Source organism: Lepidothrix coronata, unplaced genomic scaffold (genome assembly GCF_001604755.1).
Source record: "Lepidothrix coronata isolate B3197 unplaced genomic scaffold, Lepidothrix_coronata-1.0 Scaffold82, whole genome shotgun sequence".
Classification (NCBI taxonomy): Eukaryota; Metazoa; Chordata; class Aves; order Passeriformes; family Pipridae; genus Lepidothrix; species Lepidothrix coronata.
The window spans coordinates 3345902-3372458 of NW_016690262.1; the positions used below are offsets into that span (position 1 = coordinate 3345902).

Consider the following 26557-nt stretch of genomic DNA (forward strand, 5'->3'; position numbering starts at 1 on the left):
TCACGGGCGCCCGTGGCCGAGGGGAGGGGCCGGCCCCGGGCAGCGGCCGATTGGCTGATTCGCCGCGGGAGGGGCGGGCCGCCAGTCGCGCACCGAGCCACCATTGGCTCTCGCCTCACGGCGGGCGCCGCCGATTGGCGCGGCTCCCTGCCCGTCTCCCGCGCCCCCACGCGCGCTCGGCTGGGCCGTGCCGCGATTGGCCGGGACGCGGCGGCGCGGCGCGAGCGGCGGCACCTGCTCCCGCTCGCGCTCCCGCAGCCCCGGTAGCGGCGGGGGCGCCGCGCGCGTGCGCGGCCGGGGATGCGCCGGGAACATAGACCCGGCCCCGCTCCCGTTTCCCGCTCCCCATCCCCATCCTGCCGCCGGTGACCGCCCGCCGCGGATCGGAGGACGCCAGGAGCACCGGTAACCGCCCGCCGGGGGGCTAGGAGAGCCGGCAGCGCCCGGGGAGGGAGAGTGGCGTCGCGGTGCGTCGCGGTGCTTGGTAACGAGGGCGGCGGCGGCGGGAGGTGCGTGTGGGCCCCGTGTGGCGAGGGGAGGGGGCGGCGGTGGTTCCCTGGCCTCACCCCGCTCCCCTCGGCCCTCACGGCCGGCGGCGGGTCCCGAGGGTGGGTTGGGGGGAGCGCGGTGATCCCCCCGCGGGGGTGGGTTTGGGGCCCCGAGGCCCCGCCGGGCACGGGGAGCGCGGCCCCGCAGCGCCTGCGGCCCTCGCTCTCCCTGCCAGCTGTCCCGAAAAGCGGGTTCGTGCTGGGCGCTGTCTGAACACCGAGCGGCCGCTCGGTTGACCCGAACTTATATTTTTTTTTTATTTTAAAAATATTTTTAATTTTTTTTTTTTTTTTAAATTGTAAAATAACGCCTTCCTGGAGGTTTTAGCAGCAAAAACCCTCGAGCAGGCACCTTCAGGAGCACAGCATTGCAGCGGGAGTAGCTGCTGAGTTACACATTTGGCACCCAGTCCAGTGCGGTGTGTTTGACGCTTCGGCAAACGAGGGAGGGAGGTACGGCTTTCACACCAAACAAAGGGAAAAATAAAAAGATGTGTAAGAATTCTTGAGTGTTTTTCACGGAGCAGTTGCAGCTGGATGTTGTCTTTGGTCAGGTCGATGCCAGTGCAGCAGTTTGGGGGAGGTAATAAGGCAGCACGTGGTTATGGATGGAAGAAGAGGTGGGGGGGAAAAAACCTCCACTTTTTGTAGCCCTGGATGGAATTGCTGTTTGGCCCTGGGGAAAGCCCATGTGTTGATACTGCATGCAGGAGCTTTAGACCTTGGAGTGAGAGAGACTGCTAATGGTTGGCTTGTTCCCTTTCTGCTTGAGAATGCAGAGCTCTGAGACTTGCATGAAAAAGGCATGACCCTCTTCAAAGTCCAAAGAAAAGTTAGTAATAATCTAAAAGATCCTGATCTCTGTTTAGTTCTGCATAAAATGGAGCAATGGTGCCACTACCTTAATGGCATGTGTAGAATGTGCAGCAGGTCACAGTGCAGAGGTCTGAAGGTTGATGTGCTTGCACCATCCAACCATCTGTGGAAATCAAATCATTCAGGTGGGAAGGGACCCCAGGAGGTGTCTACTGTGGCCCGGGCAGCCCTGAGGCCAGTTCAGCTTGCTCTGACCTTTGTGTGGTCTGTGTGGAAGACCCCAAGGACTGAGCCTGGGCAGCCTGTACTACTGCTTGCCTGCCCTTATGGGGGAAAAAGTTCTAATATCCAGTCAGAATATGTTTTCAGTTTATGTCTGTTGTCTTTCTTAAATATTAGTATGTCTCTCAGAAACACCAGCTCATTTCTTGAGGTGCAGTGTTCTGCTGATGTTGCAGCACTGTTGCTGATCCCAAGAGCAGTAGTACTGCTGGCTCAGATGTCCCTTCTGATGTGTGGCAGTGCTGTTGTTACCCATGGTAAACAGTGACCAAGCTATGCAAAAATTTAAGTTTAAAATTACAGGTCTGGCAGAATTGTCAAGGTGTTTATCTAGAGAAAGATGAATATTAGCTGCCCATCCCTAAAGGAGAGATTGGGAATCCTGATTTGGAGGTGCAGTTATTCCAGGACAGATTTCTATGTCTCAGTTTCTATGAATGCAGATTTTCTATCCAGTTCATGGGTCATACAGAACTATTGGCTCAGCTGGTCAGACCATGGTGCTAATGGTGCCAGGGGTGTGGGTTTGATCCCTATATGGGCCATTCATTTAAGAGTTGGATTTGATGATCCTTGTGGGTCTCTTCCAACTCATAATATTCTGTGATTCTGTAAAATGCTGGCAAGATTTATGGTTTTTCAATTATCTATTTGCTGTAGCTGGCTGAAGGATGGTTTGGAAGTCACTGGTCTTTGGTGTTTTGGCAAAACTGCCAGTAAACATGTATGGGGTTTGTGTGAGAGCCATAGTCTGGGACAACTTGCTTTGTTCTGCTGAGGAAGTTTTAACAGTGAGGATCCTTCTGGCTTGGTTTTATTGTCACCTTGAAGAAAGAGTAAGAAAAGTTTTTCATAGATCTTCATGTGTTAATTAAGAAAGTTCAGTAGGTTTTAAAGACCATTAAATGTGTAGTGTGAAATTCTATTTTGAGACCACAAATTCTTGATTTATTTTACATTCTAAGACTGTAATGCTGGCAGAGTTCACAAAAATAAAGGATGTGATGGGATTGTCTAAAACCATCTTTGCCTGGCAATTGAGCGATGACTGCAGTTGGTCTTGATAATGCATTTTGGTGTTTCTGGGATGATTTTAGAAGTGTATCAAAAGGTCAAAGGTTAAAATGAGCCTTCTCTTCTTGAAGGAAGAAGTAAGAGATCCAATTGAAGACTGAATGAAATTAGGATAAAGTCCTAGGCTAGGACCAGGAAGCAGCGATAAGACTCGGCGTGAACGAAGTGAAAGCATCAGGAGTTTTGGAAGGGAGCTGTGTAGAAAGGTGAGTATTAGTCTGATTTCTTGGATGCCCTTGTTATTCTGTGTATGTAACAAAAGTGGATGGGGCTAATTACAGTAAAATTACAGCTATGTAAGTGAAAAACATTTTGGATTATGCACAATGTACACCTGTAATGTATTGACAAAGAAAGGTGTATCTCTTCACCTACTTTAGGAAAAGAGGAGACCACCTGCATGAAAAACTAGCTAAAGGTAAGCAAGCTTTATACTAAAAAAGCAAGTCTGATGCCTGGTTAATATATGACACTTTAGGTAGGAGCTAAGGAGTCCCAGAAGGTATTGATATGAAATTCTTTGACTGTTTTTATTCTAATATAATCATTAAGAAACACAACAGTGAAGGTGGTACAACGAAGTGTGACACCCTCCAGGCAAAGGTGTTCAAAATATACCATAAAATTCAATGTTCACCATGGTAAACTGAATTACTTTCAATCTTAAGGGCAAGATTATTTTAAGTGCTAGAATTGGCCCAGGAGGTCTATGAATTAACAACATCTGTAGTTTTTAACTAAAATTCTAAAAAATCAAATACAAAAACCACAGAAAAATTTGCAGATAACTGTTGAAATGTATCACTGTGGTAACAACTGAGAAAAGAAGGAACCACAGACCTGCCATCCTCAAGCAAGGTTATAAAGTTGCCACAAGGAATCGCAGGGATTATGGATAGTAGTGTGGGGCAAAAAAAGAATGGTAATGTGGTTAATGTAGTTTTATGGAAAATAAGTGTTAGTCCCAAAAAGAGAGGCTTTTGATTATTTCCCAATATTGACCTAGTACTAGTGTGTAAAATATTTCTGTATGATACTCCTGGATTTTGGCTCTAAATATAATCAGTGCAGTCAATATTAATTTAATAGATCTTATTTTTTTTCCTTATTCCCTTTTTTCTTTTTGGATATTTGTAGCACAATCATGCTGGGATATGAGTTTATTTAGCCCTGATACTGTTTGATCTCTACATGTGTGGCTCAATAGAACTTGCAGGTATTAAAAAATGAATGATGAATAACTATTGGTGCAATTCTAATGTTTGAATTGCTTAGCAAATCTGATAAACCCAGGAAGGAAGGAAGAGACTCACACTTCCAGTATAAGATAGTATCTAGAATTGCTGGGATATTCAGAGTTGTAGTGGTAAACAATTTAATCTCTAAGGGATGATGATTTAAGTGAGATGGTGGCTGCTATCTCAGGGGCAGAAAGCACCTCAGCAGCAGAGTATTCAGTATGACCAGTAGTGGCTAAAGGTAACGTACTGTTTGAAAATGTCATACAACAGCAAGTTAAATATCAGTTTTTGTCTTTATTTTTAAGCTTACTGTGAATAGAATTAATAAGAACCAAAGGATAAACACCTTTCCAGAGGTATCTAGGATCTGTCTTTGTTCTGTTTCCATATTCAGACAAAAACAATTTTGGAAAGAGGTGTTTTTTGCAAGACCTTTGAGGAAACTTGCATAGGTATGTCCTTGACAATGCACTGCTCCAAACCACTGGATACTCCAACATAAATGTGAATTTGTATGTCTTACAGATGTGAAGCAAAAAATACAGGGCAACAACGTGTTCTTTTTCACAGCAGATCACATTGAAAGGCTGGGGCAGTTGTCTGCTGTTGACATTCATACTTACACAGATTAAAGGTTTTCACGTTTCCCTGAAATCAGAAATGTATTTGTATTTAGGCTTGACCTTCTGCTTTAACTAACTTAAACTTTAAAATCATTGGAAAATTTTGAAACAGAAAATATTTTCTGAAACAATCTTACACTTTCTTTGGACACTTAACAGCTGGAGTTGATATAAGCTCTGCGCTCATCTAAACATAGTCATGGGAAAAAGAGGCAAATAGAAATGTGTAATTCTGGCAGTGGATAATAATACATCCTAAACATAACGATTTTATTTGCCCTAATGAAAGGGATGTTACTTATTGCTACATTGTAGAGACTGATTCAAATTGGTTACTTGTTCAGATTGTTAAAGAATGGGAAAATAAAAGCAATCTCACCTAATTCTTAAAAAAAACACATATACTGCAGTCAAATTCTTGCTAAATTTGGCAAGGTAAGGGAACAGGCTACAAGCACTTCCACAGGGACAACAAGAAGTAAAAGAGAGTCTGAGTCAGGGCTTTGTAGTAAAAAAAAAAAAATTCAAATTAAGAAATAGCACTTTCCTAAAATATTATAGTGACAATGCTTTCTGATAGTTGTTTCCTATTGTTTTAATGTGGTTTTTTCTCTTGTAGATAAAGTCTGGGGTAAAATTAAAATAGTATTGGTAATATCCTTGCAAAAATATTTAAAATTTAAAACTTTCAGTTCTTCAGATAACCAAGATGCACTTCCAGTGGGACTGGCTGTGCTTGGGTGTCCTGCTAATTAGCTCAGTGACTGCAGAAACTGAAAATGAAGAAAATCTGGATGCAGATGTTGAAGTGGAGGATTTTGACATGCAGTCCCAAGAAACTGAGGTGGACAGAGATAAACCTTCCATAGAGGTAAGATTACAGAAGTCTTCAGTTAAGTCTGGTTAAATACAAAATGCATAGTTATAACTATGAGAAATTGGTGGACAAATGTATTTTAAAAAGACTAAATTAAAATGCAGTTGACAACTGAGTGGGTGTCAAACCCAGCAGTCTTTCAGTTGCTGTGTGTGACATGTAGGGCAAACTGAAAGAATGATTCTCTTATGCCAAAGTGTAAAATCTCCTGCCTGTGGTGGATAGTCGAGAAAAAGGTTTTACTTCAATCTAGATACAGAACCTTTTGATGCAAGTCCTAACATGCTTTTTCTAGAGAAGAAAGCAGAAAGCATCTGTCAGAAAGCATCTGAAATTTTGACTTTCGACCAGTTTCTGGATTTCATCAGTCACAGCTGCTTTTTGTCACTGTCTTTATTCTCAGAAAATCTTCCTTTTGTTATGCTGTACTTCAAAATAGATGCAAATAGCTGTTGGCAATATTAATAACTTATTTTTTCAACTCTCTGTTGTGTAGCCCAATTGTAATGTGCTGAGTAGACAGGAAAACAGAAGAATGGAAAACATGTATAGAAAGAAATAGGGAGGGAGCAGAGAACTGGTGCAAGTTCAGTAAATTTTCTGGGGTTTTGTTATAAATAAGATGTAACAAAGGTTTAGTTATGAGCTTTGAACAACTTATAAAATTCACAGTTGTGAAATTGTTCAGTGTTCGAGGGATGCACCCAAAGTATTGAAATAGGGGTGGGGAGGAAGGGGTTTTATGCTGCTAGGTATTTCTAATGAACAAAATCTGTTGTTCTGCCTGGGTGGATTACTTCTGGAGGTATGATAGTGTATTTCAAATGAAAAATTGTAGTTTATGTTAGAACATGTATCTGTACTCGTCTCTTAGGTTGTGTACCAGACTCCAAAGCCAACCGGGGAAGTGTATTTTACAGAAACCTTTGATGGAGGATTGTCTGGGTAAGCTTATGCCTTAAAAGGATAAATTTTTACTTTCATCAATTTAAATTACAGTGGCAGGACTTATTTTGTATTCAGTTTTCAACTAGTATCCTTATAAAAATTAATTGTTACAGGGGTTAGAATTGGGTAGGCTGTTAATGCTTGCTCCAGATACATCAGAATGTTAAGATGGACCTTTAACATTTCAGATATGTTGCTATTTTTTTGTGTGTTTTAAGGAAGCTTTTAATAAACTCTGGGTTTGTGGACATTAAGAAAAATAATATGAAGATTTAGCCAGTTGAGTTTAACTAGCTGAAAGGTGAAGTGCATAGCACTTCAGTAGCATTACACTTCAGTGCATTACACTCCAGTAGCAAGCCCTTTCTTCCTTTTCACATGATCTTAGGTATGTGTAAAAAGGCAGCACCTTCACCATTATAGATAAAATCTCTATTGGAAAAGACTTTTTAAGCAGATTTTTATTAATTTATTTTATCACATCCCATACTCAAGAGGAGTTAGGTATTTATGAGACTACTGAAGTGTTCCTAGGTAGTCCTTACTGTAATTAAATTTTAGAACAATATTCAGATTTATCTCAACAATTCTCAAGCCAGAAATTTTTGTCTTGTCTGTATCTTGGAAGTGTTTTTACAACAGGGTGGCAATGTTGGGTGTAATTGCTGCTGAGTGACTTGTGATGTTCAGTGAAATTCTGTTTTGTGACCTGCAGTCAGTTGCCACCAATGCACTGTCAATAAAAAAGAATGTAATTATTACTTTCTATTTCTGGAATAGACTTACTACTTTTAGTTGGAAAACAATTTGGCATTCAGTCCTCTTTCTACCACAGATGTAAAGGGTGTAAAATCTCAAGGACAAGTCAAATGCTTACCATGTAAATTTGGTCTATATCATCCCTGAGTTCTCTTTTTTAAAATGGAAAAAGAATCAAGCCAGGTCAGCATGCTGTCACTGGCTCAAGATAAGTGATTGTGTATCCAGGTAGAATCTGAATATGGTTGAAATCTCTTCAGTAAGAGCTGGTGTAATATTAGAGTACTTTCTTTCTATGAGAACAGCTTTTAAAATATGAATGGAAGTCTCTGTTTCTAATGAAAAATCAAGTCTTATTATTGGCATTTTTTCCCCCTACACTTTGATGCTGTTGAGCACAAGAGCTGTCTCTTGATTTGTGAAGAATCAATAAAAAAGGTGTTTTCACATGTTACTAAAATTGATGGAACAAAAACTAACTCCTGGGAAGAGCCAGATCGAGGTGAAAGGAGGTGCAGTGTGGTATCTTCATTTGGTAGAACTTAAAGTTTTTTGCTTCCTATGTGAAAACTGAGATCCAACTATTGTTGGAGTGAGATTATACATCATGAGACATGTCTATTGAGGGTGCATGATTTGGACTGTAGACAAAATAACATGGTAGCAGACACCAGTAACTTTTGTAGGATTGAATCTTACTCCCTTTTTCCAATTGTTTCTGAACTGTTCTCTTCTGTAGAGTTACAGGCCACTGAACATTAGTCTGTTATTACTCACATTATGTTCTTTCATATTTTCTTATTTTCTTACATATTTAGACCAAAGAGAGAAGAAAAATAACTTAGCAAGCTCCAGTCTTCAGTTTATCGCTTGTCTTAGTGATGTGGTCACTTCTAAATGTTAAGTGCAAAGGCAGTACCCAAGATGACAGGAAAAATTGTTAAATAGAAGAGGTAATAATGGTTAAAAAAATGAAACAAACCACTGAAAACCTTGATTAACAAATGCAGAGGCTTAACTGGGATACTCGAATGATAGCATTCATCCCCATTTCTAGCTTTTTGAGATCTGTTCAAAGATTAGCTTGTCTTCCTACTAAATCTGATACTCAGAGCTTTAGCTACAATGCTTGGGATTTTTTGGTCTAGATGTACATAATTTACATAAAAGTAACATATATGGAAGAAAGATTTCTAAAAAAGTAAGCAGTATGTTGCCTTTCTCCCCTAAAATTGTGGAAAAGGCTGCACGTAAATTGACTGGGTAAATCACCAGAGTAGAGTAGCTTTTTTGGGAATGGCTCTTGCAAATCTTTTGTGTGACTTGTAGAGATGTTTTATTTCCTCATTGGTCTCTGTCCTGGTACGCCAAGGATCTAGTTTGCTATTTATACTGGGAAGTTTTTCCAGCACTTCTGTTAACAGTGAACAAATGTGACTGAAATTCCAGCAGAAAAGATAAAGTATTCATCCCTGAAATACTCCATGCAGACAATAGTTCAGAATGAATGAAAATAGTTCTTTACAGAATTAATGGTGAGAATGTAGTATTGTAGTTGATACAATGAAGAGTTCAGCAACACTGTTGGCCTAAGATGTTCCTGTGCATGGCTCAGGGTATAACCACTGTATGTCCACATGGGGGTGGACTGTCCTTTTTCTTTTTTTCCTCTCCAAATGAACACTTTGTGTGTAGACTGTACATGTCTTCTTGGTAACCTCAATTTGATAAGCTGATTGCCTTGCTCATACTATCAAGTTGATCAGGAGTGTGTTTACCCTGTTGGATCCTCTGTGTGCAGAACACTTGGAATCTGTTCTGTGTATAATTGCATTTGTCATTTAGACACTTACCATTCCCTTTTGTCCTCTGCTATGCAGGTGTATTGTTGCTGTCAGATAAAGTAAAGGTTCCTTTGGATGACTTTTTTTCTTTCCTTGTCATAGTGAAGGTTTTATACTTGAAACTTGCTGTTTTCCCTGTATTTTGTACATTGTATGCTGACATAATATTCTTACATTCTGCCAAACTCAGCTTGTATATAAAACTGAAGTCTATTCAGAATTAAATAATTCAGGAATTGAATTACTTTATAGAGTTTTAATTGTATATTCCTTTGCATTTTTAGGAAATATTTTGAAGTGCCATATCAGACTAATCTACTTATGATTTTTCTTTTCGTGTTCTTTGAAGTACACACAGTTCCATGATGCTGACTGTCAAAATCATTATCACAGGTTCACACCCTGGAAGCAAAAGCTGTTTTTCCCGTGCTTGTTAAATAATAGAGCTTTGCATAGATTGTTCAATGACCAGTACACTTTTTGTTTTAGGTGGGTGTTGTCTAAAACTAAGAAAGAAGACATAGATGATAACATTGCTAAATATGATGGTGAGCACTTTTAATGTTTACCTCCATTGTATGGTTTGTGATGTTTTGTTGCTCTTTGAGAAAGAACTACCCTTTACACAGAACTTATCTCTGAAAATCTAGACGAGACAGGTCAAAAATATTAGTTTGTATAATGACTGTTACCCTGAAACTGAGACGCCAGGTGTTGCTCGTCTTTTGAAACAAGAAAGTTAAATGGAATGATGTTTTTCTTTAAAATACTTCTTCAGATTGCCTGTGCTTGAATATAGGGCTGTCCAGTGGTTCTTGTACAGTTTAGCTTTACAGTAGTCTAAGATAAATTTGGAAAGCAATCATGAAAAGGTTGTTGTGCTGGTTTAATTATTGGAGTTTGCACTTGACTTGTCACTTCCTAGTCTATAACTGGCTGCTTAAATGTAATTCTAGGCTGTTTGACAGATGTGTGATCTGTGGCCATAATTTTGGAGTCCAAATTTATTTAATTCAAGAGGGAGTGGAGAGAACGGAAAAGGTTTCTGCTGCTAAAGAAAAATATTTCCTACTGTTCTTATGTCAAATGAAATCAGTTAATGTTAATAGAAAGTGGTAAGCAAACATAACGTGCAGGACTTTGGTGAGCAGAACAGATGTTTTTAGGTTTAGCAGTTACCAGAAATAACTGGTAAAATTAAGAATTTGCAGAGGAGATATCCATACAGATGAGATGCTTATAAGAACTGATGTCTCCCTGATTACTCAGCCTCATATTAGATAGAAATTGTCTTTAATGTCAGAAAGTTGGTTTTGGTTGAAGCCACTCAGAAAATTCAACATTTAATAAAGTCAGTGGTAAAAACACATTTTGGAACTATTTTCCCATCATTTGTTTTTTCAGGCTTGTTGTTTTGCCCAGTGTTATTGCTTGGCCTTAGTTTCCATGAAGGAACACTATTGAAGAGGAGGGAATTTTCCTCGCTCCTGTTTAGCAGACTAGAAGAAACTAAGAATTTTTTTTTGATTTACATACCTGCCCTTCCTTAACAACTCTACACATATTGCACTTCAGTTAATTAAAAGTAAATAACTGTTATATTGGCATTTCACAATTTTATGTATCTTCTCTAAAATACATGGTGAAGAACTCATGACCTTTTTTTTCCTTTTCACACTGACACAGGCATTTTTCAGATTACAGTGAATTGTAAAAATAGGTTTTTTGTGCTGTGTTCATTCCTGGAAAAAAACCCAATGAATCTTGTGCTGGTAATCTGTGAGAAAATATAATTACCCTTTTAGAAATCTTATTCTTTGAATATTGGCCAGATGTGTATTCAACTGTATCTCTCCCAAACTTGGAGAATATATAAGTATATAATCTATTTTTAAAGCTGCAGGTGTATTTGTTTGCCTTTAAGATCAAACCTGATAATTCTTGGAAAGACTTTGGGGGGAATTTGATCTGCCCTGTGATTAGATTTGACCCAAAAGATTCTAATTCTGTATAAGCAGAAGAGAAAGAATGATGCAGGTCTCTGGCTTACACAGTGCCTTGTGACTGATGCTTTTTATGTGATGATGGTAGGAGTACATCTAAAATCTGAAGAAATATTTTATGTTCCTCTAGCTATTATAGGGTACTACAGTCTAAAGATACAGATCTACAGCATTTAAGTTTTCTTGTAGATATCTGTAAATTTGAGAAGAGCAAGAAATAATATTTTTGACATCAAATGTCAAGATTTTTTCCCTGCCTGGACTAATAGTCTTTATGCCTTAACTCTTTGCTTTCAACAAGGCTGTGATTTCTTCAGCCTGCTTTGTTTTTCAAAGACTCCATGTGTCTGTGTTTTAGGAAGATGGGAAGTGGAAGAGCTGAAAGAAAACACAGTGCCTGGAGACAGAGGATTAGTGTTAAAATCAGTGGCAAAGCATCATGCAATATCAGCAATGCTAACAAAACCATTTATTTTTGATGATAAACCTTTGATTGTTCAGTAAGTAATGCCTCTGATTTTTTACTTTTATTATTAAAATCCTTAAGAAAATAATGTGAACCTCTATAAAACAATACTGATTTCCATATAGCATTGACCTGTCGTATCCAGAGCTATTAGAATTGTAAATGCAATTGATTGATTCATTAATTAAAATTGTAGTATACGTGTTAAAAAGTGATATTTAGACTATTTCGAAATAATTTTGGACAGAAATCTAATATTTGCTTACATAGAAGTGTTTTGACAGTAGTGACTAATACCGAGTCTTATGTATTCATAATTAGAATGGCAGATTAGAAGTTAATTTGTATTTTTCTCACACTTGGTATTTTTTTTTTAACTTTGTCCAGGTATGAAGTGAATTTTCAAAAAGGCATTGACTGTGGTGGTGCATATATTAAACTTCTCTCCAGTAGTGATGACTTGAATCTGGTATGTCCTCTTGCTTAACATTTGCTATCAGTTCTTCGTTTGAGGAACAGCTTGGTTCTCCCTGAGTGATGTCTTATATCCTGGACAAAGGACTCCTGTATCTGTGTATTCTGACTTTGTGTATTAGTAGAAGCCACAGGATCTTAACTCATAACTTCTGAAACAGTTATTTTACTGCAGAGCACAGGTAGGTTATTCCAAATATGGAAAACATATAAGTAGTTAAAAGGTACTGACATAACTAAACAGATTAATGCAACATACTCTGAAGGTGAATAACTATATCTGATATTTTCAGGGCTGTTTGTTGCTGTTACTTAATGTGGAAAGGAAAAAAAGCACTGATAAAATACTGGATATTAAAATTCTGACTTTTATCTTTATTAGAAAATAAAGTTGTTACGAAGAACAGTAACTAGTTCCGCTTCCATTTTTAGTATAATGTTTGTAGAGGGACACAGATACTTGGGTGTTTTGATTTGTGACAGGCATCTAAATAAATACATTCATCTCTGAAGAGACTAAAAGAGTTAGTCCATTCCCTGAGAACAGAGAGCACCCAGCAAGCCAAGAGGAACTAATCAGTTCCTTTCGTGATTTTCCCTACCACTTTTCATTTATCTTTTAGAAAAAGGTAACTGCTGTATGCCAAGGAAAAGAACTACTGAAAATTGCTTCATGAAATGTCCAGTATAACACATGCTCAGCTTTCTTGCTTCTACAGGAATACTTTTTTGACAGAACACCTTACACTATTATGTTTGGACCAGATAAATGTGGAGAAGATTACAAACTACACTTTATCTTCAGACATAAGAATCCTAAAACTGGAGAATATGATGAAAAGCATGCTGAACGTCCTGATGTAGACCTAAAAAAGTTCTATTTGGACAAGAAGACACATCTTTATACTCTTGGTATTGTTTAATTCTTACAAGTTTAAATTGGAAAGCAGAAATTAAAAATTTTTTTCTGTCTGCTGAAGTTTGTAATTGAGTCTGCTTTTTTGTTTGTAATAGTCTGTTAATTGTGAAGGGTGATTGCTAAATGATTTGGCCTTAAGTGACTTAATAACTGGGCTTAAATGATTTAATGACTGAGCTTAACTGCAGGACATAAAAGTGGCTTTCAGAAGCTGCTGTTTAATATTCACTTATAGGAAAAAGCATATCAGCCCTGGCCAGCCTTTAGCATAAAGAATTGATTAATGCCTTCAGTATTTGTTATGGTAAAAATATTTTTACTGAGGAAGATATTAAGACATACAACTGTCCAATATTCTAGGAAGGTGTCAGAGTTCACAGGAATTCAGTTAAACCTGCAGCATGTCACTCACCACCCTCCTCCACATGTTAAGAGCTCTCACAGACACCTGCAGTGTGCATGAAAAGATAGGTCAGCACATCCTCTGAAGGTGAATGAATGTGGGCTGGGTTTAATTCATGTGACAACTCTTCCTGTACCAATGAACAGTATAGCAGAGATAAAAGTTCAGTTCATTTTCCCCCCTTTGTTTATTCTTCCTCAGAATTAGAAAATCAGAGAAGAATGGGCTAATCTGTGGCATGCTGCAAATCCAGCCAAATTAACTGTACTTACAAGCTTCCATGGACTAATAATAACAGTAGGCATGTTCATATGCTGTGCCATGGGTTTTTAAGATAGATTGCTGTAGTGTGCCATAGCAAACTTTCACTTTTAGATAATAGGAATCTCATAGTAAAGGAATGCATGCATTCATGTATTTGGGCTGTCTGTTAGAAATTCGAGATACTTAAACTTGGATTGCATTTATTCTCTCATAATTCTTCAGATAGATTCCACAGAGCTGTGTAATTCTAATGTGACTGACAACAGAAGTCTAAAAATTAGTTCTTTGTATTTTATCTAAAGTTGATACAGGGTTTTCTTGGGATATTTTAATACTGTTGAAAACTTTGGGCTGCAAGATCTTCATTAGATATAAGACTGTTACTCTGGTTTTCATCACCCAACTTTAGAAAGCTGTCATAAAACTGGAATAGCATTTACTTTTACTTAATAATCTTTGTTGTGTTGAATGGAGAGTTGAATATACTAGTTGACCAGTGAGTCCATTTGTAAGTGCTTATTAGAAGTGGATCTGGGTGCATCTGTTACCATCTGACACTGCTCAGTTCTCTGACCTTGGCTTCTCAGTGACTCACACCTGCTAACATACTTAAACATTTGAAGAGAATTTTCTGTATTTGCAGTCTGGCATTTGAGAGAAGTGGCTGTTAGAGGTTTGAATCCCAGAGAAAGTACTTCTTTGATCCTTCAGCTGTGTTACTGGCACAATTCTTGTGTTTCCATGCTTTCAAGTGTGAGATTGTAATTTAGTAGCAGAGATGCATTTGGGGGCAGAGATTTGACTTTCATTGTCTGTGCTTTTTAAATAAAAACAGCAGAATTTTGGCCAAGTGGTAGGTTTTTGAAAAATCTCTTAGAATGTGTCTGGATGTGTTTCAGCAATTGAATTTTCTAGAAGTTTCATTCTGAGGGCCTGATGGTGGTTATACATCCCCTCAAGGGCAACTTTTTGTGTCCAGATTAAGTGAGGAGCTTGTCTCCTGCTCTGCTTGGGAGGATCCTGTTTGCTGTTGTTTGACTAAGGCTGTGCTTATTATATAGCTTTGGTTAAAGATATTTATAAAATTAATGGCTTCCTTATTTCTTCAAAACAAATTTCTTCGATTTAGTGCTAAAACCAGATGATACATTTGAAATGTTAATCGACCAAACAGTTGTCAGTAAAGGAAGTCTTCTTGAGAATATGGTTCCTCCAGTAAACCCTTCCAAAGAAATAGAGGATCCTAGTGATAAGAAGCCTGATGATTGGGATGAGAGACCAAAAATACCTGATCCAAATGCTGTCAAACCAGATGACTGGTAAGGAGACTATTTTTAATCTCTACAATGCGTTTTACATGCAGGTTATATATTTGAAATTCAGGTATTTGTAAACAGATAATTGTCTAATTCTCATGGTCAGTGAGTCTAATTCTGTTGTGCCTCTGAAAATCATCCCTTTCATGCCAGTTACAGTCCTCTGAACAGAACATTGGTTCGAAGTCAGGCTGCTGTATTTTCTAACCTGAGTCTGTAATTGAAGGGATGAAGATGAACCTTCCAAAATAGAAGATCCTGATGCTGTTAAGCCTGAGGGATGGCTTGATGATGAACCAGAATATGTTCCAGACCCTAATGCAAAAAAACCAAAGGACTGGTAAGTTGGAATGTGTAAGGAATGGCCAAATATTTGTTGGTTTGTGGGACAGCTTCTATAAAAACATGAACATGTCCATTGCTTTTTGTTTTCTGAAGATATATTAGCAAAAACAGAATATGAAGGACCCCTTTGAAAGAATTTACTACAGTTTAAGTCGATGTCTTGAAGTCATAATATAATAGGCTCCAAGGGATCTCTAAGCATCCTAGGGAGAAGTGTTTCAAGCTGTCTGCAGATGCAGGAATGTAATTGAGGTCAGTCATGCTGTGGTAGTTATGAACATGTGACCTTTAAAAAAAAGAGTGGAACACTCCTTAAAAAAAGTGTTTATACTGTTGGGTAAAGCTCTGTGAGCAGGTCGGAGTTCTGAGGTTGTTGTAGCAAAATGTGTATGGACCCAAACTTCAGACTGCCAGTGCTTTGGGCCTGTCTGATCTTAAAGCAGTTGTTTGTAATTTTATTTTGTTTTTCTCTCTAGGGATGAAGAAATGGATGGGGAGTGGGAAGCCCCCCAGATCCCTAATCCGAAGTGTGAGACTGCACCTGGTTGTGGAGAGTGGGTGCGTCCCATGAAGAACAACCCAAGGTACAAAGGAAAATGGAGAGCACCTATGATAGACAATCCTAACTATCAGGTAATAGTGAAATTGTAGGTCATTGTTAAAAGGTACAGAGTTGAACAAGAGCAAAGTCAAAGTAGTATATTTATCTAGGCTTTTTTTACAGTATATTGATATTTTAGAATGAGTCTGAATAGCCTCACTAAACACTTTGAGATTGTTTTTGCATGTAATTTGCTTTTTTTTTTCCTTTAAGTAATGCTTCCTATATTAAAACAATTTATCTGTTCAAAGTTGCTTTTTGTACGATTTGCACTGGTACCATTTATTTAATATGCTCTGTAGAATTGTATTCTAAGTTACATTGGGGCTTTAAATATGAGTCTTTTGAATAAACAGTCTTTTTTATATTCAAAAATTAAGCCTTTCAGCAAGCAGGTTGAACTTACTAGTTCCATTTTAGAGGATGCATCAATTTTGGATAATTAAATTCCTTTCTTCCCCTCCAGACATAAGAGGTAATCAGTTGCATATTAAAGAGAGTTACTTTGTATTAGTTATGGCTGGGGAATACTTGAGTCTGATTTCTTTGAGCTTAAGATCCTAAGCAGGTTTGCAAACAAAATTTGCCTCTAATTTGCAGAGGTATCATAAGGCAGAAGTTTCCTTTCCTAAAATTTTCCCTACCACTTCTGGTAACAGTGTAGGTTGAACTTTACTGCTTGTCTTTTTAAATAATGCATTTAACATAGTTGTGAAGTTCTAATTATTTTAAAATTTCTTTCACAGCTTGTTTTTTTTGGTGAGCTGTAGGTAATGTGATTAATGTGATTTTTTTCCATTAACAGGGAATCTGGAGCCCTCGGAAAATACCAAACCCAGACTATTTTGAAGATCTTCACCCATTCAAGATGACCACTGTCAGTGCTATTGGTTTAGAACTGTGGTCTATGACATCTGATATTTACTTTGATAACTTCATCATCTGTTCAGAAAAAGAAGTAGCAGATCATTGGGCAGCAGATGGCTGGGGCTTGAAGAAATTAGTAGCAAGTGCTAATGAGGTATAAACTTTACTATGTTCTTGATATCAGAAAGTAGTGAGGAAGCTGTGCTGTTGGAAGAATTTTCTGTCAGTTAATGCTGACAGAATATTAATTTGTCTGCAATTAATAATCTTGCTGAGTAACTCTGATAGTTTGGGTTTTTACTTTTTCCAGATCAATATCTTCTTGAAATTAAAAGGGCACTACATTTTACTTAAACACCTGATGAGAAATTGGCTTCATATTAAGTCTTCTGCTGTTCACAGTGATACTAGAAATTCAGTACCTGACAGCCAATGAAAGTTGAGTTACTTGCACTCAAAGACCTTTTTTTCTTTTTTCTTTCCCCTCCCACTCCCATTTTTCCTTGTGGCTATATCCATATTCTTTAGATGCTTCCCTCCTGTGAGGAATGGATAAATAGTCCAGTGTTTGTTTCTGTTTAATAATTTTAGGGCTTTGGCTGCTTACACGTGTATTATGCAGCTCTGAAAATGTTGCATATATGTTTATGGAGCTGCATCTGTTGTTCTGTTTGTATGTGTGCATCCACATTTTGTTCTGCACTTAGCCAGCCACCACAGTTTTTCCTAGATCTCTTCCCTATGCTGTGGGAAGGACCTGCCCTGCCACACAGGGATCATGAGCCCCTCTAGTGGCTGCCTGCCCTCCTGTTTCTGTCCAACAGTCCTCTGTTTTCTTTGAATCAGTGGCAAGAGCAGGCTGCAATTTTGGGAGAGAAATGATGGGTTGGTGTCAAATGTGGCCAATTCCTGACAGGTGCTGTTTGTCACAGCATGAGCAGGTAGCAATAGCATATCTGCCCATGCCATCAGGAAAGCCATCTCTTCCCCCAACCTTGTCTTTTTCCAAAATATTTGGGTTTATGTCTGAACCTTTATCTATACTTGTACACGCAATGGCAAAAAAATTCCTTTGAGTCCCCTCACTCCACTGTGTCTCTCAAACTTCCTTAGTTACTGATGTACCTTTTCCATAAGTCATTAAAAAGCAAAGGTAAAGAAGGGTTTCCTTTGGACAATATAAATGTTTAGAGTATACTTCATAAACTTATTATTTATTTTCTTTAATACAGCCTGGTATGTTTAGTCAACTGGTGACTGCTGCAGAAGACCACCCATGGCTCTGGGTTCTTTACATCTTGACTTTAGCTCTCCCCGTTGGTCTAGGTGTATTGTTCTGCTGGCCAGCAAAGGTTAGAGAAATTTATTATATTTGTATTTGAGTTTATTCTTAATACTTTATTTGAAAACTCTTAGCATCTGTACAACAATATGCACTTTTAATGTGCCATTGGTACTACTCAGCTTACAGTGGCTGTTGTGTTTAGTTCTTAATTTGAGTTGAAATGTAAATCGATTTTTAATTTGTTGTAGAAAACAGATGAATATGACTTCAAAAAACCTGATGTATCTAAGCAAATTAGAAAAGGGGAATTAAAACAAGAGAGAGAGGAGTTTGAAGATGATGAAATAGATGAAGAAAAAGAAAATGAAGATACAGCTGAAGATGGTAAGATGAGCATGTCAGCTTGCAGTTTGGTTAAAGACATGAATAGAACTAGTTCATGGATTGCATTGCCAATAATTACAGCCAGTTATCTTAGAATATGTGAAATCTGCCTTGCTCCGAGTCTTTTTTTCCTCTGATAACCTCCAGTGAGTGGCATCCCATGGCTTATAACTCTTTGATAAATACAAGCAGAAAGTAAGGCTCTACTCAGTATTTTTTCACTGGCAAGAAATTAATGTGCTTCCAGCAGTCTTTTTTATCTTTGTAGACAGCGATGCATATTTTATTCCTTCTAAATATTTCATGTATTGAACACATTTTAATGGTTCAGATATAAGTACCTGAAGTGGTTAAAGTTACATCATTGTCTTTAAAATGTGCCTGGAATAGCTTTATGTCTTTAACATAAATCTTTCTGCTTACTTCTCTGGGGGAGGGTTGTACCTTCAGCTCTTCTGTTGATCACTATTTTTAGTTGCTCTTGTTAAAGCCTGAAAATACTTGAAATACTGAAGTTTGCTGCTTCCTTTGTGTTGCTTTTTAGCAACACATTGCAAAGGTCTGTCCTGCTGCCCAAGTGAGAAATCAGTGATTCAGTAGGTTGAGCTGTACTTTGGCATCCAAGGGTAAATCATCTTGTGTTACTGTATCAAAGATTACTGGTACTGTTCAGCCATGGCTCTGATGTGCTGTTAGCATTTCCCTGAGTCTATATAATGAATAAAAAACAAATCACCTAACTTACAGTATGTTATCTTGACTTTCATGAGAAAATTTTTAGCTTCAGAACTCTAGAAGGTTCTGCCTCTTACTTCATTCTTCCTTGATAAGAACAAACAAAGTGACAAGTGACTGGCATGGATAATTAGAAACTGAGCAGACATTCTTGCTTGGCATTTTTTTTCCTTGGTACTGACATCACTTTGTATTACTGACTGAAACTTGGTGGGGTTTGTGTGTCTTTACACCACGTTCTATGATTGTTGATGGCTTCTGTCTGTATGACTTAGAAGTTCACTTAGCATCAGCCATCCCCATGCCAGTACTGACAGAATTAAGTACATTGTTGTCCCAATGCTTGCCACCCCAAACTTAGTCCTGACTATCTGCCTCACTATTTGAGAGCCTAACCTAGGCATTTAGTTCTTTTGTTATGCTATTCTTTACATTAGCATAAATTTTAGTATATAATTTCATCATTGTATCTTCCTGCACTTTCCTTTTGATCTTGCTCTACTCTACCTGGTCATGGCTCCTGAATTACAGACTCTGTTTTATTCTACCCAGTCTTGTTGCAGATCATAGATGTGGTTTGTACCTAATACACTGCTGTTGCAAGGCTGAGATACCTCAAGTCCAATATTCTTCTTTAAGACAGTTAATTTAATTTATTTAATTAATTACAACACATCAGTTAATAAATAGCATGTTAGAGTGTGTGTTTCAGTGTTAGAAATAAGGTTCAGGCAATTGCAGAGGAATGCTGTTTAGCTCCCACAACTTTTTAAAATTCTACTTGGAACAGCTGTTCTTGGTGTTGCAAAGGTAGGTTCTATTTTAGACCTTTACTTTTAGTTACTAAACTGAACACAGAGTAAAAGTAACCTAGCTAGCTTTTGTATGACTATTCCAAAGTTTTCAAGTAAATTCTGTGCTTCAGAGGGAAGGATTACACTTTGCTGTCATATGACTTCAAGGTTTCTTTCTCTAAGAAGAATTGCTTAGCTTCCCTTAGCTTCCTGCTGCCTTTAACATTTGCAGGTTGAAAGCTTCCCTTTTTTTCTGTCACTATCTTTCCATCTTCTTCTTATCTGAAAGCAGTAGAGAATTTGTCTTCTACCTCCTTTTCCTGATTCTTTTTGCTACAGAGAGAAGAGAAATGGAGGAGACAAAAAGAGAATTTTTGAAGGATACAAAGAAGATGGGAAGGGAGGCTTCTCTTTCAGGTACTGGGAAAGGGAAGTAATTTGGGCCAGGACTTGCAAATGATCTTTCCTATCTGCTTTCTTCCCTCTTGTTGATGGTAGAACTTCAAGCTGGTGGATTCCAGCTTTCATCCAGTGCAGATGCGAGTGTCCTCTCTAAGATTTCTCCCTGTAGTATCTGTAGTCATAAATATTTTCTCCTAGTCACTTTGACTCCTTATAATTTTTACAGTTCCTTTGTTGTCATTATCTCCTCCTTTGTTTTTTGGAGTTGAAGGTAATGGGGTTTGAGCTGTTGAATACTGAGTGACTTGAGATCTACATTTTATCATGGGGCCATTAAAAAAAAAAAGAAAGAAAAGGGAAGTGTGGCACAATACCAAAGTTCAGAAACACTTGGAGATTTCTTTGACTCCAGTGAGAATGAGTTGCTGGCAGATTACTTCTTGAAGGGTATTGTCCATGGGATTTACTATTTTATTTTGTTCTGTGTTAATTTTTGTGACATTGCTAAAGAATGGTGTGTTCTTGACTTGTCTTCTTGTCTGCTTTGTCTTGAATGCCTTGCCTTCTAGAAAAATATTCCAGGAAGTAGAAGAATGTTACCACAAAATGGAATTTCGGGACCACAGCCTGAACCTTATTTGTCAAGTTATACATTCATTTATATGAAATACCGTTTAAATTACTATTGGATTAAATTAAAATTAATAATTTTACATAGTACAGTTGTCCAGTTCTGGCTTTTACAGCTTCTGATGTCTGAAGTTTTTTTTGTTGTTTTGGGTTTTTTTCCCCTTCATTGAAATTAGTACTTATGGGAAGAGCTGGATTTGCATCATTTACCATTTCTAATATCTTCATTAGAATATGAGCAAAGGCTTTGCCAAGCTCCTCTGTTAAGAGCATATTTTTAGAACAGAAATCTTTGTCTACATCTTTCTTAAACCATGATCTGCATTTTTTGGTCATATTTCCCCTTTTCATAACAAATGTAGAGAGATACTATTGTAGACATGTACCAGGTATACAGACAGATGGGAAAATGGATTTCTTAGTTTATAACAGTTATGGAAGCTCTATTTATAGCTGTACTGCAAGTGAAGTTTTTTGGTACTTCTACAGAAGTCTCAAATATTTTAATTGGAATTTCTAGATTTTCATCACCAAGAATCAGGAGAGTCACATCTTATATGTGACTACCTCCTGAATTTATATGGATACTTCTGTTTCAGTTTTTACTGAGATGCAGCAGTAAGAATTGGGAGGTTGGGGTGGGTGGGTATTCTTTTGGTTTTTTCTTTCTTTGTTTTTTTTCCCCACACTGAAGTAGTGCTTATGAGATGTAGGCATGACCTGAAAAGGCTAGAATTGAGCACTGCTTCGTTACTGTTTTTAGCTGAGTCACTGGCAGCCTGTCAAGTTGTAGAGTGCCATTGTGTATCCTTTCTATCAGATTTTAGGTAAGATGTCTGTTTACTCATGATAGAAAGTATTTCAAAGGGTACTAGTGCACTAGTAGTGCAAGCTGGACATACCTTGAGTGGTCTAAGGGGAGTACAGTCCTCTTCTGACTAGTTTCTGCATTGCAATAATACATAAGAAAGGGAGAAGTACTGGGCTGCTTATCCCTCAACCAAAACAGAAGAATTGCCAGAAGAATTCCCTGCTGAAAACAGGAGTTGCCTTAAGATGTCGGTGTCTCCCTTGCTGGATGACTGATACCTGCAATATTGTACTTTCCTGTCTAAGTCAGAATTTAGTCAAATTTGGGATGCCTGAGTTGTCCTGTTTTGGACTCTGGTCTCCAAACTGTCCAATACAATACTTGGATTTTAAGTGAAGTAAATCCTTTTAGTCAGTAACAAGTCTGAAGAGAGTAGGAGCTATTGTGAAAAGAGGTGAAGGTGGAGGTGTTAAAATTGATTATTAAATTTGAAAATGATCACTTTCTACTAATTCATGAGAATTCTACTCACTATGTCACACAGATGTTTTTATGGGTTATTCTAAACAAGCAGTTCATTCTAAGACTGAAATTGGCTTATTTTCCTTGTGTCTGGATATAGTGCATTTTTAATACAGTTCTGATTACTAAGTAAAATTAACTTCTTTTGCAGAAGATGAGGGTGAAGGTGGTGAAGATCTTGATGATGATGAAGAAGAAAATGAAGTTGCAGATGAGGAAGAAAACGAAGTTGCAGATGCAACTCAAGAAGAAGGTGGTATGTCAAATAAATCTGATTCAGAAGATGAGGTAAGTTGGTGGGTTTTCCCTATTTTCTCCTTGCCCTTATCTGACATCATACTTCTAACTAAGCCCAGTTACCTGCAACAAGTGTTTTTCTTCTCTTGAGCCATGAAACAAATCCTAAGGTGGAAATGTGTTTACATTTGAGTTTGACACCTCAAATGCTCTGTATAAATACAGGTATAGTACAGAAGTGATCATGCAGATCTCAAAACATGAAATGTTTTTACAGGAGTGTAGTTTTTAACAGGTTATTAAATGAATTGCTAGTCTTGAAAATTTAGATGTCAGTCTTTATTGTGCTACTTAATTGATGGAACATGTGCTTCTAACAGAATAGCCTTTTCGTGAGACCTAGAAAAACCTTAAGCTTTCAGCTGTCTTTTGGTTTTTTGGATTCCAAAATAAAGCAAAATGACCACACTCTTTTTCAATTCAGCACCTGCAGTTTCATTTTTCTTGTGCAGATTAATCTAGTCACCCAGATAATCTACAGAATGTTTTAAAATAACACTGTATAATGGAATTTGTTTGTGCTTTACTTGCTCATCAGTCAACTACTCATTATCCTTTATTTAGAAACTGGTGTGTCTGAAATGCCTTAGATCCACCCATTGGTCACGTTGTGCTTGTCATTCCCTAAATGAGTCCCTTCCCAGATTAGGGGAGTTGTTTAATGTAATGTAATGTTAACTCCTTTTCATGGAAAACTCCTCTAGGAAACTGGACCTTGCATGAGGTTGCATTGTTTCAGGACTAAAATTTTTCATCAATTACCCCTTATTCAGTACTTCTTCTTCCTGTAGGAAGTTGGTTTTTTTTTTCCTTGTACATTTACCTAGAAATACAGTATCTGATGAACCCTATTAGGAGTCACAGGACTCTTTGTGAAAGTAGCAACAAGATCTGAATGTGTCTGTGCCATTACAGAGTAGCACAGTGAGGCCACAGCTTGCTTCTGTCATGAGTTAGCTGGTGACCTAGTTGGGAGGCATCATGTACACCACATCCTCACTCAGGTTGGCCCACATTCTGTGAGCTGTTCCTTCTGAATGAGGTGCTTGCCATTAGGTGATGCAGGGAAGTGAGGAAGCAATGCATTGTCTGAGAATGGAGTTCACACTGGAAAGGCTTTTTATGTTCCTCTGGAAGCTTATTGCTTTTAAACTGGGAACACCACATCTGATTTAAGAACAGCTTGCTTTATTTGCAGCTCTCCAAAGGGGATGGTTAGAATGTTTTAAATGCTTCCTGCTTCAGAAGTGGAAATTAAAATTAGCATAAGATGCACTTTGAAGAAGTTGCTAAATTAATTTAAAAGTCACCACTTTTAAACCAGTGACTACATGGGCAACCCCAAATTTCTGACATCTGTTTAGATGTACTATTCTCTTCCTTCTGAATATAGGAAGGAAAAGTCTTCTACCCACTTTGTTTATCATTAGTTTGGTATTGTTGAAAAATATGTCCTGCCACTTCAGTGTTGCATTTAGTGATAACATGACTGGGAGGTTTAGGTGCAGTAATAAAGTAGCATGCCAGCTTCAATAATTAAAGTAAGTTTAAAATTCTAATGCTGAATTTCATTTTTCTTTTTCAGAAGAAAGAAGCCGATGAGGGTACAGGAGATCATCCGCTGAGATCAGTGCGCAAAAGAAGAGTACGAAAGGACTGAGTTATTTCCAGCTGGTATTTGCAGGTCTAGATAACAGTAGCTTCTGGTGTGCCACTCCAGTGGGCCTGGCAGCATGCAAGTTGCTGAGCTTTAAAGGAAAAAGGGGAACTCACTGCTACTTAACCTCCTGTTTTAATCCTCTGACCTCTTTAACCATCCTGAACTTCCTCGATTCCCTTTTTTTTAAGGAGAAACACTATCTGTGAGGAGTTAGCTGGTGTTTCCAACTGAAAATAAAAGTGAAATTACAAGTTGGCCAACTGATTTTTAGGTGAAGATTCTTAAGATTTGAAGTTTCTAAGAAAATTAGTATTAGTTGGAGATAAACTTGCTCTAAATATTTTTTTTAAATGAATAAATTATAATACTTTTGCAGCTCTAGCACAAAATTAGCTGTTTACAGATTTCAGCTAAAAGAGGATGACAGTGTAGATGTAGCATCTATAGCAGTTCTCATTGCTATGAGAAAAGATATTTTTTTCTGTGCAGAGCTAAATGCAATAATTGGTTTTGTATGATGATTTTGTGCTAGCAACAATTTTTATTGTAAATTATTTATTTTAGTTGATCTTGTTACATGGGTGGTCACCTGTTCACTTTAGGCATTGGTTACAGTAACTTATTTTTAAGAGATATTTTAAAATAGAATACTGATAGAACAAGTGGTAATTGATGTGACTTGTTTTTCTTTTGAATGCAGATAGCAGATCTGCAGAAGTGATATACAGATGATTTTTTCAAACTTTTATAGTTCTCATGTTCCAAGCCAGAGTGGTATAACCTCTGTTTATAGAATATTTGCTAAGTGTATATTGCCACCTAAAAATATTTAATAATTCTTCCTTAATATGAAATTTATTAATATAGATAAGAATTTTTGATGGTTAAGTTTTTTAAAGATGTGAGTAACTTGGGCATTCTCATAATGTAGTTGAAATAAACTGCATATTGTAAAAGAAACTTTGTTTTGTTAAAGTTCAGCTGTATATTAAAAAAACAATAAAAATTCAGTCGCCAGAAACCTCTTGCTGCTTGACAGCTGCCTGTAGAAGTAGTGGACTATAAGGTGCTACCAAAAGCAGTTATACATTGTAAACAAGCAGAAATACATTAATTCATAAGGATTCTAACCGATTTTCTTGTACCTGACAAGAATTTAGTTCACATAAAAAAGGAGTATTTTCACAGCAGTTTCCATGGAAGTCTCTTAAGAAATGAATGCTTACTTAACCCTAATGAAAAAGGCAGTGTCCTCAAGTGCTTGTTCCTTGTTCTGAAGTGCTAAGAAGTTAATTATATTGGACTCTTACTTAGTGTGAACTACATGGAAAGGTCTCTGAGTTTTTTGTTTGGTTTGGGGCTTTTTGTGTCGTTAAGTGCAAGCTCCCACCTCTTTATTTAGGGTCCACATGCAGAAGGTAAGAAGTGAAGACTCCAGATTACTCCACAGCAATAGATAGTTGTTATCAGTGTAGTATCCTGCTAGTAACAGCTACTGTGAGCTGTCAGGGAGCATTTCAGCGCTCCTACTGAATGGATGATGTCTGAGTCTGATAAGAGTCCTTTGGAATTGTTACAGCATTTGGGTGTGGTTCTGGGGTTGGGTTTGGCTTTTTTATTTTGGGGTTTTGGAGGGTTTTTTCCTTTGATATGATATAGTTACTGTAGTTTCTTTGATGTGATTTAGTTACTCCAGGGATTGGTCACCCCACAGGGGATGCTAGTCCTCCCTTGGGGTTTTGAACTTAAGGTTCCCATAAAGTCTTGATTAATGCCCCATCAACATCTTTGCTTGTACCTCACTTTAATAAAAAAGGAGTCATTTATTATGGGTAAAAGGGTTACCCACTGCTCAGTGGATACCCATAGCTCAAGGGTGCTGTTTGCAGTAATACTGACTCTGTAAGGCCTCTCTCACTTTAATACTGACTTAATTACTTTGATCACCTAGAACCTGGAGATGGAAGACACTCTCCTGCACATCAGCTTACTTGGATCTAGTCTTACGCTGCTAATTAGGGGAGAAATATCAGAGCTTTGGGGATTTGAGGCTCTAAATGTACAAAACCAGGCAGAAGGGGAACCTCCCCTGTCCATTGGTACTTGTAACGTTGAGATTTCACCCACAGTTCCTGTGCATCATCCATTTATTTCTGAACAGGTATTTCAGGAAAAATACTTGATCTTGCTATCACAGCTGCTTGAAAGAGCTTTAAATTAACAAGGTGATGATTTTCAATTCCAGGGTGCCTTATTATTTAAAGTATCATTGGAACTCCATGAGTATCAGATCTCCACAGCCTGCACTCCCACTGGCTACACTGTAGCTTCATTAAAGATCTTACGGAAGATGCCAGATCACCAGAC

General features: G+C 37.9%; 2 protein-coding genes across 14 annotated transcripts; one reads left to right on the top strand and one right to left on the bottom strand.

The window, feature by feature from the left end:
- On the bottom strand, positions 1-1902 carry LOC108499954 (proline-rich proteoglycan 2-like). Its single transcript, XM_017820325.1, has 2 exons — positions 1899-1902; positions 1-791 (listed from the first exon to the last, which is right to left on the bottom strand). The coding sequence occupies exons 1-2, from the start codon at positions 1900-1902 to the stop codon at positions 1-3; spliced, it is 795 nt and encodes a 264-aa protein (XP_017675814.1).
- CLGN (calmegin) lies at positions 285-25211 on the top strand. Of its 13 annotated transcripts, XM_017820339.1 has the most exons (20): positions 311-484; positions 870-1001; positions 2792-2926; positions 3101-3138; positions 4356-4413; positions 5277-5455; positions 6336-6406; positions 9502-9560; positions 11374-11515; positions 11869-11950; positions 12675-12867; positions 14671-14860; positions 15084-15197; positions 15679-15835; positions 16609-16824; positions 17903-18022; positions 18204-18339; positions 20208-20285; positions 22385-22521; positions 24116-25211. In XM_017820339.1, exons 6-20 carry the CDS (start codon positions 5294-5296, stop codon positions 24188-24190), a joined length of 1932 nt encoding a protein of 643 aa, XP_017675828.1. In that variant the 5' UTR covers positions 311-484; positions 870-1001; positions 2792-2926; positions 3101-3138; positions 4356-4413; positions 5277-5293; the 3' UTR covers positions 24191-25211. The 13 variants fall into 13 exon arrangements, with proteins under 13 accessions (XP_017675820.1, XP_017675823.1, XP_017675829.1 ...); XM_017820340.1 differs by lacking the exon at positions 4356-4413 and having other exon boundaries at positions 310-484; XM_017820336.1 differs by lacking the exon at positions 3101-3138.
- Positions 25212-26557: the final 1346 nt, after the last annotated feature.

Excerpts from the sequence above, each read along its gene's own strand:
- CLGN (XM_017820331.1), top strand. The coding sequence starts at position 5,294 with ATGCACTTCCAGTGGGACTGGCTGTGCTTGGGTGTCCTGCTAATTAGC. Across the intron at positions 9,561-11,373 it reads TAACATTGCTAAATATGATG|GAAGATGGGAAGTGGAAGAG; the intron begins GTGAGCACTTTT and ends TCTGTGTTTTAG. Across the intron at positions 22,522-24,115 it reads AATCTGATTCAGAAGATGAG|AAGAAAGAAGCCGATGAGGG; the intron begins GTAAGTTGGTGG and ends TTTCTTTTTCAG.